This window comes from Chrysochloris asiatica, unplaced genomic scaffold (assembly GCF_000296735.1).
Source record: "Chrysochloris asiatica unplaced genomic scaffold, ChrAsi1.0 scaffold00125, whole genome shotgun sequence".
In the NCBI taxonomy this organism is placed as follows: Eukaryota; Metazoa; Chordata; class Mammalia; order Afrosoricida; family Chrysochloridae; genus Chrysochloris; species Chrysochloris asiatica.
The window spans coordinates 4,711,596-4,724,701 of NW_006408643.1; the positions used below are offsets into that span (position 1 = coordinate 4,711,596).

The 13,106-nt window shown below is 56.5% G+C and overlaps 1 protein-coding gene and 1 pseudogene across 1 annotated transcript in view; one reads left to right on the plus strand and one right to left on the minus strand.

The window, feature by feature from the left end:
• Positions 1-13,106, plus strand: part of DPP9 (dipeptidyl-peptidase 9) — a 62,292-nt gene that overhangs the window by 47,365 nt on the left and 1,821 nt on the right. Inside the window, exons 10-18 of the mRNA XM_006868919.1 lie at positions 348-525; positions 674-836; positions 4,051-4,130; positions 5,350-5,502; positions 6,120-6,255; positions 8,329-8,474; positions 10,258-10,404; positions 11,419-11,571; positions 12,115-12,257. Coding sequence (XP_006868981.1) covers positions 348-525; positions 674-836; positions 4,051-4,130; positions 5,350-5,502; positions 6,120-6,255; positions 8,329-8,474; positions 10,258-10,404; positions 11,419-11,571; positions 12,115-12,257 — 1,299 coding nt within the window. The remainder of the gene's footprint in view (positions 1-347; positions 526-673; positions 837-4,050; positions 4,131-5,349; positions 5,503-6,119; positions 6,256-8,328; positions 8,475-10,257; positions 10,405-11,418; positions 11,572-12,114; positions 12,258-13,106) is intronic.
• On the minus strand, positions 11,641-12,047 carry LOC102837363 (annotated as a pseudogene).

Below are 13,106 nucleotides of genomic sequence, written 5' to 3' on the forward strand. Positions count from 1 at the left end.
GAGATGGAATCAGCTCGAAGGGTCACAATAGCAACGTCATCAGAACCAGGAGCGCTAGTGGCTCAGTGATTACGTGCTCAGCTGCTAAGAGGTTAGCAGTTCGAGCACATCCAGCAGCTCCACTGGAGAAAGACCGATAAAAGGGCAGTTCTCTGTCACACAGGGAACCATGAGTCAGAACCAGCTCCACAGCTCCCAGCAGTAGGTGGGGTCAGGAAAGGAAGCTACTGCCCTTCTCCCCTCCTCCTGGACCATTCCCTACTGAGACCCCCCCCACACTCTGTCCCCAATGCCTGGGCCAAGCTCTGGAACCATTTCCTACTGAGACCCCCACCCCCTCTCCCCAGTGCCTGGGCCATGCTCCTGGACCGACCCCAGCAGCGACTGCAGCTGGTCCTCCTGCCCCCATCCCTGTTCATCCCGGCCACAGAGAGCGAGGAACAGCGAGCGGCATTCGCCAGGGCCGTCCCTCGGCATGCGCAGCCGTACGTGGTGTACGAAGAGGTCACGGATGTCTGGATCAATGTAAGGGCAGGCCCTGCACCAACCACCACAGGCTGCGCATAGGACCTGGGGGGAGAAGGGATCTCTAGACCCTGGGAATGGGAAAGTCCACCCAGCCTGGCCCTGTGTCCCTGTCCCCACTGTCCTGACCTCTCTTCTCTCCCAACAGGTACACGACATCTTCTACCCCTTCCCCCAGACCTCGGGATCAGAGGAGCTCTGCTTCATCCGTGCCAACGAATGCAAGACTGGCTTCTGTCACCTGTACAAGGTCACCGTCCTGCTGAAGCCTCACAGCTACGACTGGACCGAGCCCCTCTGTCCCCGGGAAGGTGAGCCTCCTCCAGCTTGCTGAGGCAGGCTGTCTTCCTGACTCAGCCCACCCTCAGCCTTTCACCCCCGGCCCCCCAGTAGTATAAGTAGTGTCTAATGAGCTGCTTGCTTCTTGTTGTTCATAAGTGTCATCGAGTCAGTTCTGACTCATAGTGACCCTGTATAGGGTTTCCAAGGAGCAACTGATGCATTTGAACGGCAGGGTCAGTGACCTTGCAGTGAAGCATTTATCTTCCAGCATCGTACCAGGTCGTTATTGTTGGGTGCTGAATCCGACTCATAGCACCCCTGTGTGACAGTAGAACTGTCCTGTGGGTGTCCTAGACTATAGTCTTTATAGGGGAGCAGATCACCAGGTTGTCTTCCCGTCAAACTCCTGGGTGAGTTTGAACTTCCCACCTTTTGATTTGCGGCTAAACACTTAACCATTGTGCACCGGGGCTCCTGGTCTGAGGATGTTGTTGGGTGCCATCGAGTTGATTGTGACTCGTGGCGCCCACATGACCGAGTAGAAGTGCCACATAGGGGCCCCTAGGCTGTTGTCCCTACAACAGGTTTTTGCTGGTGGAGCCACTGAGTGAGTTCGAACCTTCAGCTTTTCTGTTAGCTTAACCATTGTGCCACCAAAGCTCTGTTCTAAATCGATCGTTTCCCTGGTAGTGCAATGGCTTAAGCATTTGGGGGGTTGCTGACCACAAGATCAGCAGTTCAAACCCACCAGCCACTTCTCTGGAGAAAGATGAGGGTATCTGCTCCCATAAAAACTAACAGTCTCAAAACTTTGTGGGGCAGTTCTGCTCTGTCCCGTGGGGTCGATAAAAGTCGAAATTGACTCAACAGCAGTGGGGTTTGGGTTTTTTTGGTTGCTCGTGAACTCGGGCAGCGGTCCATCCTGATATCCTCCCTTTTCACCACCAGGGGTCAGCAGATTCTGTCCCCCAGGGGCCAAAGCAGGCCTTCTGCTTGTTTTTGTAAATAAAGTTTTATTGGTACATGCCCATGCATTTAAATATAAGGGCAGATGCAGAATTGAGTAGTGTCAAAGGACTATACCCTCCAACCCCCACATACCAAGCTACAAATACTTACTCTTTATAGAAAACATTGCCGACCCCTGGTTGAGGCATAGGAAGTATAACTGTAAACAAAACAAAGCCACCTCCCTGCTCTTGTGGTCCGTCCCAGTGGAGGAGACCACCAAGAGTCAGGAATGGTTGGAGGTGTTATATCCTGTGGGATGCGTATGGCAGGGACAAGCGCAGCAGGGACCCTGGGTAAAGGGCTGCTGAGCAGAGACTGGACTGAAGGGAGGGAGGAGGCAGCCAGTGTCTGGGGACAGAGTACTCCTGTGGATGGTACAGCCCCTGCAAAGGTCCTGGGGCAGGAGCGGGCCTGGTGAGCTAGAGGATCAGCAAAGAGGCCCATGTGGTGGGAGTGGATTCATGGTGAGAGAGAGAGGAGGAGGGCAGGGTAGGGAGGGGAGGGGACAAGGCAGGGTGGACAGAGAGGGCCTTGTGGGCAGTGGGAAAGACTTGGCTTTGACCCTGATTAAAGCAGACAACCCACACTGGTTTAATGAAGTTTAAAGCGATTGCTTTGGTGCTGTGTGATGACGGACTGAGGGGCATGGCGGTGGGTAGAGCACCCCCCATCGCTGATCCGGTTGAATTGTGCTGGCCCAGTGGATTGGTGGGTGGGATGAATGTGGGGTCTGAGAGAGGGAAAGGAGTCCAGATGCTTCGAGGCCCTTCCAGATCCAGTCTAGGGGGACGATGACGATTTAAGGAGGAACTCAGAGCTGAGTGTAGGACACAGCAGTCCCTGAAGGTGTCACAAGGGAAGGTTTGAATGTCACTCACAGGCCTGGAATCTCCCCAGCACAGGCATGTGCTCACCGATGGGGCAGAAAGGTCTGAGAGCCAACAGGCACACTGGGGTTCCCAGCACTGTGTACACGGCCTGGCCATTCTGGGTGTTGGGCAGCACCCTAGGGGCACAATCACGTGGGTGAGGGCTCCCACCTGTCACATGCCACACACAGGCTCAGACAGCGAGACTAAGAAGCCTCAGGGGCCAACTCGGGACATCCTGTTTAAGGGGGTATCTGGGGAGCAGCACTGAGTGAAGACTAAGGATGGGGTGCAGCTGTGTGGACAGGCCTGGGGGCAGTCCAGCACGGGGAGGAACATCTGTGAAGGGTGTGGAAATGTGGGTGTAGGGGTAGGAACATGCCCTGGGGGACCCCTGGGCTGTAGCAGGGCTTGGCCTGCTGGGGCTTCTAGGAGTGGCCATGGAGGGCTAGGAGCTGACTTGGAGTGAGACAGAGGGACCCACCAAGTCCTGGGGGTGGGGGGTGGCGGGGCTCAGTGGGGAAGTGGCTGGATATGGAGGCAGGTGGAGGGTCAGGGTAGTGGCTGGAGAGGACCTGACGTGCTCTCTGTCCCACACGTTGGGAAGGTCTGAATGGGAAGCGCAGTTCTGACAGACGTCCTAGTAGCGACATCACTGAGCCCTGAGGGACACTGGGCAGAGCATGCCCTTCTGCTCCCAGGCCTGGCCTCAGTGCAGCGTGTTCCCACCTCTCCACTGTGGGGGTGCTTCTCTCTGCTCCCCCTGCTGCGTTCGTGCATTGGAAAGCCCCCCCCTCTAGGGACTGATGTGTTTGTAGTTCACTATAGACCCGCAAGATGAGACAAGAACCCTTAGGTGACTTGCATGAGCCGCCCTGACACACTCCTAGTGTGTGGCAGCAGGTGTCCCATAGTGAGGTCCACCCCAAAAAATACTGTCACCAAACTGCAGCTGAGCTTCAGTCCTTGCACAGAGTCTGCATCAAGGTGTGTCCGTCCTTCAAGCCCCCAGTGTGCTTTGCAGGGCCTTCTGTCCTGGGCATCGGTCACGTGGCCTGCACAGGGTTCTAGAATGGAGACGTTTGGTAAAGTCTTAATTCCTGGGTTTTCTCAAGAAGTGCCAGACCCACTGTGTGGTAGGAACAGACTCTACGACCCCAGGAGCCAACCCGGGAGTGCTCAGAGGGTCAGGTCCCTGCCCAACTCAGGTCTCCGGCCAGCCCGCCCCTGACCTGACAGGCCTGTGTCCACAGCTGAGCTGTTCTCCAGGTGGAGTGTATTCCGAGGTGTGTGTGCTACAAGGGGCCCTGGCCTCAGTGTCATGAGCCCCTCTTCATTCACCTCTGTCCTGTCCTTCTTACAGATGAGTTTAAATGTCCCATCAAGGAGGAGACCGCTCTGACCAGCGGCGAGTGGGAGGTCTTGGCCAGGCACGGCTCCAAGGTAGGAAAGGGGAATCACACAGATTTTGTTCCTCACTGTTTCCATGCCCAGTGTCAATCACAACACGGGCTTCTCTCTTGAAATCAGTAGAAGCAATGGTCACTGGGTAAATGCAGCCATCTTCTGACCAAATAGCGGGACATTTATCGCCAACTTTCCGCTGTTGCAGTGGAGTTGTGGTATTCTTCTATTGGCTCCTTTTCTTCTTAGTAGGTTTTCTTTTAGGCGTGTCTTTTGGCTTGGCTTGAAAGCTTCACAAATGTCACATTCTTCAGAGCCTGCTTAAAAGAGCCACAGCTTTATCTCAGGCTTTTACCAAAGCTGTATCATCCCGAGAGTCAGGATCCTCCCTGGCCTGTGCGCCTCCGTCACCGCTTATAGCCGCGGCGAGTCTGCAGCGGGACTCCTGGGTGTCTTTTCATTCCTTTCCCCACAAACTGATGGCCACTGGCATACGCATGTCCACAAGCACATGCACACACACACATGCTTACACTTGGCTACACGCATGTACTCAGAGTCACATCTATATCCTTGATGGGAGCCTGGTTCCTTCATGCTTGCAGGGTCGACATTGGCCTCAGCCTCCAGGCTCAGCCACCTCCACTAACCCCTGAGGCCCCGGTCCCAAGGCGGGAACCCTCACACCAGCATCCGTTCTCTGGGGGGTGGGCGTCCTAGCCACACTGAAGATAGGACCTCCCTGTAGCCAGAGGACTCCTCTTAGCAGTATGGACCTTCCAGGTCCCCACATCTCCACTGTGGGGGTGCTTAACCAGGTGTGGATAACCAGAGAACCACTCTGGAGTTCAGAGGGAACCCCCTAGGAAGTGGATACGGTAGGCCGTTGCCTTCTTCCTCCTGAGCATCTTGGTGGAGGTGGACCAATCCCACTCACGGCCGCCCTAGAGCTCTGACAGGCCCCCGGGCCCAGGGCATCTTCCCCAGCCTGTCTCACACGTGCTGGTCCCCGTCACCCCGCTCCAGCCCCTGTTCTGATTCAGCCCTGGGGGAGTTGTTGGAACTGGGGTGCAAATTCAGTCCTGCCCGAGAATCTGCAGGGAGCCCAGCCTGGGGATCAGTGTGTCCCCCAGATCCGGCAGGCCAGCCATTGCAGGAGGGTGCGGCCTCTGGTGGTGCCCCAGCCTCCCAGGGCGTGTTCTAGCACATCTTCCCGAGGTCCAGGCCCGGCCGTGTAACAGGAGATCCATCCCCACAGATCTGGGTCAACGAGGAGACGAAGCTGGTGTACTTCCAGGCCACCAAGGACACGCCGCTGGAGCACCACCTCTATGTGGTCAGCTACGCAGACGCTGGCGAGATTGTACGCCTCACCATGCCCGGCTTCTCCCACAGCTGTTCCATGAGCCAGGTGAGCCCCAAACTGTCCTCCTGTCCATCCATTGTGTCCATCCCCACGTCCTCCTCTATGTCCGTCGTGTGTCCATCCCCACGTCCTCCTCTATGTCCATCCTGTGTCCATCCCCACGTCCTCCCCTATGTCCGTCCTGTGTCCATCCCCACGTCCTCCTTTATGTACATCCTGTGTCCATCCCTACATCCTCCTGTATGTCTGTCCTGTGTCCATCCCATGTCCTCCTCTTGTCCATCTGTGTCCGTCCCCACGTCCTCCTGTATGTCTGTCCTACGTCCATCCCCACGTCCTCCTCTGTGTCCGTCCTGTGTTCATCCCCACGTCCTCCTCTTGTCCGTCCTGTGTCTGTCCCCACGTCCTCTATGTCCTGTGTCCGTCCCCACATCCTCCTCTGTGTCCGTCCTGTGTCCATCCCCACGTCCTCTATGTCTGTCCTGTGTCCCTGCACAGAAGGCGGGTGGCTCCCAGGACCACCCAGTCCCCCATTCCCACCTGTAGTAGGTGACTGAGCCCCTAGAGGCTGCCCAGCACCTGGTGCACAGGACGAGACTTGTGGGGACAGGATGCCCAGCGGCAGCGTCTCTGAGCTGATGCTGGCCCCTCACTCCCCGCAGAACTTCGACATGTTCATCAGCCACTACAGCAGCGTGAGCACGCCGCCCTGTGTGCACGTCTACAAGCTGAGTGGGCCGGATGACGACCCGCTGCACAAGCAACCCCGCTTCTGGGCCAGCATGATGGAGGCGGCCAGTGAGTGCTCCCGCCTGGCTGAGGGTGGGCTGTCCCTGTCTCTCTGCCTCCAGCCACCAGGCAGGACCCTACTATTCCCTGAGCCTGCTTGTCAACTGGGAGTCCCTGGGAGGGGGTCCCTGGGAGGGCGAACTGTGAACATCCTCTCTGCTAGCCAAGAGACCCCTGGGAAGACCAGCCTGGCCAGCTGCTTCTGAAGCGGTATTGTTGGTGTGAAGTGCCTCCAAGTCACTGTACAGGGTTTCCAAGGTATATTTGAACCACCAGTCTTGTGGTTCAGCCTGACCTTGTGGTCCAGTGCATTATCCCACAGCGCTACACCAGGACTGTGAAATATAGGCCAACGAAAACCCATGGAGCACAGTTCTATTCTGACACACACGGTGTCACCTCAACCCAGTCAAAGGTGGTTGGTTCAGTGGTCATCCAAGGGATCGTCACTCGGGGCCTGCTGGGTAGGAAGTGGTAGCCTGGCCCTGCCTGCTCAGACTCCCCCAGCACCCAGCCCCTGGGGGGCCCCCAAAAACTCATCATACAGCATAACCAGCAGCCCCAACTCCCCCACAGACCTGCCACTGGTCTTTCTCACTGTAACAGAGACGCTGCAGGGAAAAGGCAGCCGTAACAGTCTGCGAAGCTAAACACTCACGTTCAGGGTGCAGGGGAAGGCTGGAGGAAAGGTTCTGCTCTCTGTCTCTCTCGTCTCTGTTAGATCTGAACAGACTGACTCCAGATACACACTCAGCCTGCCTCAGTAACCTGACAGACAGCCCACTCCCCAGTGGAGCTGCAGCAGCGGGGTCACAGCACGTTCTGGGAGGGCGCAGTTCAGTCCGCCCGCGGCAGGCTCTATTTTGTGAGAGGCAGGTCAGGAGTCGGGGGCCACCTGCAGCCTGTGTCTGTATTCTCTGTGACAGCCTTCCTGCAGAGATGGTGGGCCATCCAAGCTGAGACAATGTCCTCTCTGGCCCCTCACAGACAACGCTTACAGACCCCTGACTGAGACTTGGATCTCCTTAGTTTCCTCTGGACCTCCGGTGGCACTATGAGCTTTTGGTTAAGCACTGGGCAGCTAGCCAAAAGTCAGCAGTTCAAACCCAGTAGTTGCTTTTTTGGGGAAAAATGAGGTGGTCTGCTTCCGTACCAATGTGCAGCCTTAGAAACCTATGGGTCAGCTTTGCTCTGTTCCATAGGGTCACTTCGAAGCCTTTTGGGGGGTATTTTGGTTTCCTTTAAACCCACCTTCCAGTCTTGCTTGTGGTGCATAAGCTAGTGTTATTCTCTCCAAACCCACCAATCACCCTGGAGTTGATTCGACTTCCGGTGACCTCACATGCTGCCAAACAGAACAGAGATCACAGTGGCTGGTTTTCAGAAGTAGCTCGCCAGGCCTGTCTTCCATGGCACCTGGGGGTGGAATTGAGGTGCCAACCCTTGAATTCCCACCCACAGGGACGCCTGCAAGGATAAAAGGAGCCAGTTTCTCCGCAGCCACAATGACAAAGCCATGAGAAAGGGCAGATCAAATGAACTATTGATTGAGCCCCAGGAGGCAGGTGTCCGGGAGCTGCCTTCTCTGGGGAGGCTGGCAGGAGAGAAGTGAAGTGAAAAGCCAGCACAGCGATTTCTCATTGGGCAGCAGGACTCCTTGAGGAGGTCTAGGGGCCATCTCTGGGGGCCACAGATAGTTAAGTGCTTCATGAGAAGCAGAAAAGTTGGCAATTGGAAACGCCCCGCCCCCCAGAGGCACCTTGGGAGGCAGACCTGACAAGGCAGAGCCTTGAAGCCCTTAGAGCAGTTCTGCTCTCACTCTCTGCTGGGTCTAAAGGCCACGTGTGGGGTGTGGCCCAAGTCTCACCACATCTTCCCAGTACAACGTCCCCCCAGAGAACAACTCGGCCCTTGGACTGTGTTTGAAGCTTTGAGGAGGTACGGTTTCAAACCAACAGGCATTTTCTCTCACCCTCAGACGCTGGTGAGGAGGTGATGGGCAGGCGCTGGTCAGATGTGGGTCTCACCCAGTTGGGTGTCCCCTGGCCTGTTTGGTATCTCACCATGCTATGTCCCCTGCAGGCTGCCCCCCGGACTACGTGCCACCGGAGATCTTCCAGTTCCACACGCGCTCTGACGTACGGCTCTATGGCATGATCTACAAACCGCACACCGTGCAGCCGGGCAAGAAACACCCCACCGTCCTCTTCGTGTATGGGGGCCCGCAGGTGCGTGCCCCTCCCACAGTCCCTGTGCTCTCCTCTGCATCTCTGCACCCCTGCCCCCGGGCCACTATTTTCACTCTCTGTTCATCCAGACTATGGGACTTGTCCCCCTTTGTAGGACCCATGTGTCTCACTAGCCCCAAACCAGGGCTACACTGGGCCCCAGGTCATGGAAGACAGTGGCCCCTGGGCCCTGTTCTCTGAGAAGCTGGCAGGTGGGTGGGGTCCTCACCCAGGGTGCTTCTGCCCCAAGGGACACTAGGCAAGGCTTGAGGATCTTTGTGGGTGTCGTGACTTGGGGAGGGGTGGATGGAGGATGCACATTCCGTTCATACCCCACAATGCCCAGGACAGCCCATGCCTCAGTGCTGTCTGGCCCCAAATGTCATCATAAGGGGGGTTCAAAAAGTTTGTAGAAAAATTGCATTATTTTCATTTTAGTTTTTCCATGAATGTTTAGAATTCCCCATGTATGAACCTGATCTAAGGAAATGGGGGCGGGGGGAGGGGCGGCTCTGTGCCCCAGGGGACACTGCTCAACAGCCTACAGTGCACAAGACAGGCCCACCCCAGAGAAGCACCCAGTCCCATGTCAGCAGTACCCTGCAGTCGGGGGACCCTGCTGGAAGGCCAATTACACAGAAGCACTTCCCCAGCAGTTTCCTCTTGTGTCTATAGGACTGTGGAGTAGAGAAGAGGAGAGCCTGAGGGGCGAGGGGAGATGAGTGGTAGCCCCCAGGGAGGGGCTGACTCTGGTGCCAGGCTCAGTACACCCCGAGACAGGGCCTGGCACAGAGCTGGCCTCCCTGTGACCTGGGCCCTCCCCACCACCCCAGAGTCTGCCTAGGACCTGCCACAGTGCCCATGAGAAATGCAGATGCCATCACTAGGCTTGGAATCCCTGAGTCGTGCACAGGTTAATGAAAAAGGTTGAGGATTGCATCTACCCAGAGACACCTTGTGATGTGCTTTAGAAAACTCTCCCACTGAGAACCCAGGGAAGCACAGGTCTACTGTTGACACACACAGGGTACCATGACTGGAATCCACTTACAAAAATCAGCCACTGAAAGCCCTGTGGCGCTCAGTTCTTCTCTGACACATGTCGATACCATGAGTGGAATCTCCTTATAAAACTCATCCACTGAGAACCCTGTGGGGCAGTTTTCCTCTGACACACATGGGGACACCCTGAGAGGAATCTACTTCTGAAAACTCATCCACTGAGAACCCTGTGGAGCACAGTTACTCTGACACACAAGGGGTAATCATGAGGGGAATCTACTTACGAAAACTCACCCACTGAGAACCCTGTGGGGCACAGCTCTCCTCTGACACACACGGGACACCATGAGTGGAGTCTACTTATGAAAACTCATCCACTGAGAACCCTGTAGAGCACAGTTGTACTCTGACACACGGGATCTCTAGGAGTCAACATGGACTCAACAGCTTGTACTCTAAACTTCTAAGCAATGGGCTGCTGTCCAAAAGTTCAGCGATTCCAAGCCTACCAGCTGCTCCACAGGAGCAAAATGAGGCTGTCTATTTCTGTACAGGTTTACAGCCTTGGAAACCCTCCAGAGTAGTTAGTTCTGCCTTGTTTGGTAGGCTGGCTGTGGGTCTGAAGTGGGATTGATTTTTTGACTCAGCTCTCCTGCCCTGCCCACCGTGTGTCTTGTAGACTGAACTCCGGTCACTCGGGGCACCATGTCTTTACTCACTGGGAGAGACATTGAGTCACATTCACCGTCACCCCTTCTCTCTCCTGGCCTCCCTCCCATAGGTGCAGCTCGTGAACAACTCCTTCAAAGGAATCAAGTATTTGCGGCTCAACACGCTGGCATCCCTGGGCTACGCCGTGGTGGTCATCGATGGCAGGGGCTCTTGTCAGAGGGGACTCCGCTTTGAAGGGGCCCTTAAGAACCAAATGGTAACTTCTCTTCCACACCACCATGCACTGACTGCTCCGTACTGGATGCCTGGGCTGGTGGGATCCGGAGGTGGGTCTGGGCACCACCCTCAGAATGATAGTTCTGGCCAAGGTGCCCTAGGCAGAAGCTATCTCCGTTTGCTGCTTTGCTCTGATCTACACCTTGTGGGGAGACAGATACATTGCTCTCTCTCTCTCTCCCCGCGCCCCGCTCTCTTAGCACATGGTATAGGAGCTCATATGACCCAGACATAGGCAGACACTTTATTTTAATTCAGGCACTAGGAGGTGGTGATGATGGCGATGGTGGTGGTGATGATGGCGATGGTGGTGGTGATGATGGCGATGGTGGTGGTGATGGTCATCATTGTGGTGGTGATGATTGTGGTGATGGTAATGACAGTGATGAATGGTGGTGGTGGTGATGGTAATGATGGTGATGAACGATGCTGCTGTTGGTGGGATTGGTAATAATGGCGGTGGTAGTGCTAATAAGGATGGTGGTGGTGATAGTGGTAGTGGTAATGGTGGTGATGAACGACAATGATGGTGATGGTGTTGGTAGTAGTGGTAATAATGGCGGTGATGGTGGTAATAAGGATAGTGGTGGTGGTTGTGGTAAGGATGATGATGGTGGTGGTAATAATGGTGGTGATGGTAGTAGTAATGATGGTGGTGGTGGTGACGGTGATAGGAGTGACCACAGTGATGACGACAGCTGTCTATTGATACTTAGCACGTGCCAGCCCTCTGAGTTTAGCACACTCGGCACCTCATGCCATCTCACACTCAGTGATGTGGGTCCTGTTCACGTTCATGTCCCCATTTCACAGAGAGGGACCCCTCAAGGTGGCAGGGGCAGGGCTGGTACTGTGTCCGTCTGTCCAGCGCCCACACCTCCCCAGCAAGCCGGCGGGGTTTGCCAGGGGGCTGCTTCCATGCCATGGAGGCCAGCAGTGAGGTCGCAGGGACATGCCCCGGAGGAGATGACTGAGCAGTGTGGTTCATCTGCAGGGCCAAGTGGAGATCGAGGACCAGGTGGAGGGCTTGCAGTTTGTGGCTGAAAAGTACGGCTTCATCGACCTCAGCCGGGTCGCCATCCACGGCTGGTCCTACGGCGGCTTCCTCTCGCTGATGGGGCTGATCCACAAACCCCAGGTGTTCAAGGTGGGTCCCACAGGGCCAGCCGCCGCCATGCTTCTCCCACCCCCACCCCAAGCCCTGAGCCTCGAGCCCCTCGGAGCCCGCCGCCCCTGGGGAGGCGCCTGGTCGGGGCCTCTCCACGTGGCTGTTTCTCCCCGCAGCGGCCCCACGGGGACGAGCCCCCCTCCTCATTGCCCGCCGCTGCTGATCCCAGGACGGCGTCCGGCTGCACCCAACCCCACCGGCAGCTCTCTGTGGCAGGCTGAGCCCAGGACCGGCCTCGGAGGGGCAGAGGTGGGGCGCGGTGTGCAGAGGCGGCGGGGAGGGGCCCCAGCCGGCCGGCACTGTCCAAGGGCACGGGGCGGCGGCGGCGATGAGGAGGCGGCGGCAGAGGGTGGGGTGCGGCCCCTCGGCCCCGGGAGGGCTGCCCGGCAGGCCCCCACGCCCCCCACTCACTGACCACTGAGTGACCCCTCACCGGGACAATGCCCCGCGTGCATGAGGCCCCCTGAGTCCCCGGGCTGACCTGATGGACATCCCTCTCTCCATCACCCGCCCGTCCCTCAGGTGGCCATCGCGGGCGCCCCTGTCACCATCTGGATGGCCTATGACACAGGCTACACGGAGCGCTACATGGACGTCCCCGAGAACAACCAACAAGGCTACGAGGCGGGCTCCGTGGCCCTACACGTGGAGAAGCTGCCCAACGAGTAAGGCCACGGCCTGGCACCAGCTGCTCACACTGCACCACCTGCTCACACTGCACCCCGATAAAGGCACTGTACCCCAACAAAGGCACTGAACCTCTCACTCACACTGCACCCCGACACAGGCACTGCACCCCGACACAGGCACTGTACCTCCCCACAGGCTCCCCGCCCCTTCCTTCCTCCTGAGTTGTGATGGGTATGCAGGTACTTGCGTGGTCGTGATGCACAGGCTCACTCAGCTGGGTTCGTCCCAGTAGGGCCAAACAGGGCTGCCACATCCTGGCATGGTACCACATGCCTTCAGTGCCATAGCTCTGGTGGGGATCTTAATAAGCCATACTGGCCCCTTGCCTGCGGGTTCTGCTCTCTTTAGGCTCCACAGGAAGTCCAGGGCACAACTGAACCACTCCTGTGCTGTCCACACAAGGCGATTTCATCTCACACTTACGTTCACTGAAGTCAACTAAAATGCCTACAGACAGACCATAGACAGGCAGGGTCCAGGACCGGGGCTGATGAGAGGTTCTGCTTCACGGTGCATACTTTTACTTTGGAATGATGGGATGCTCTAGACACTAGGTAGTGCAGTGATGGTACAAGATCTTTACGACACAAAAATGCCAGGAAACTGCGCTTGATGTCCGTTCATTTTGTGGTACGTGTATTTCACCACAGTGCAGTGTACTTTTTTAAGTTAACTAAAAGAAACTTGGGACCTTGGTGACTCTATAGAATAAGCACTGGACTGTGAACCACACAAGATCAGTGGTTCGAACCCATCAGCTGCTCCACAGGAGAAAGATAAGGCTTTCTGCTCCTACAAGATTTGCAGCCTCAGAAACCCTATAC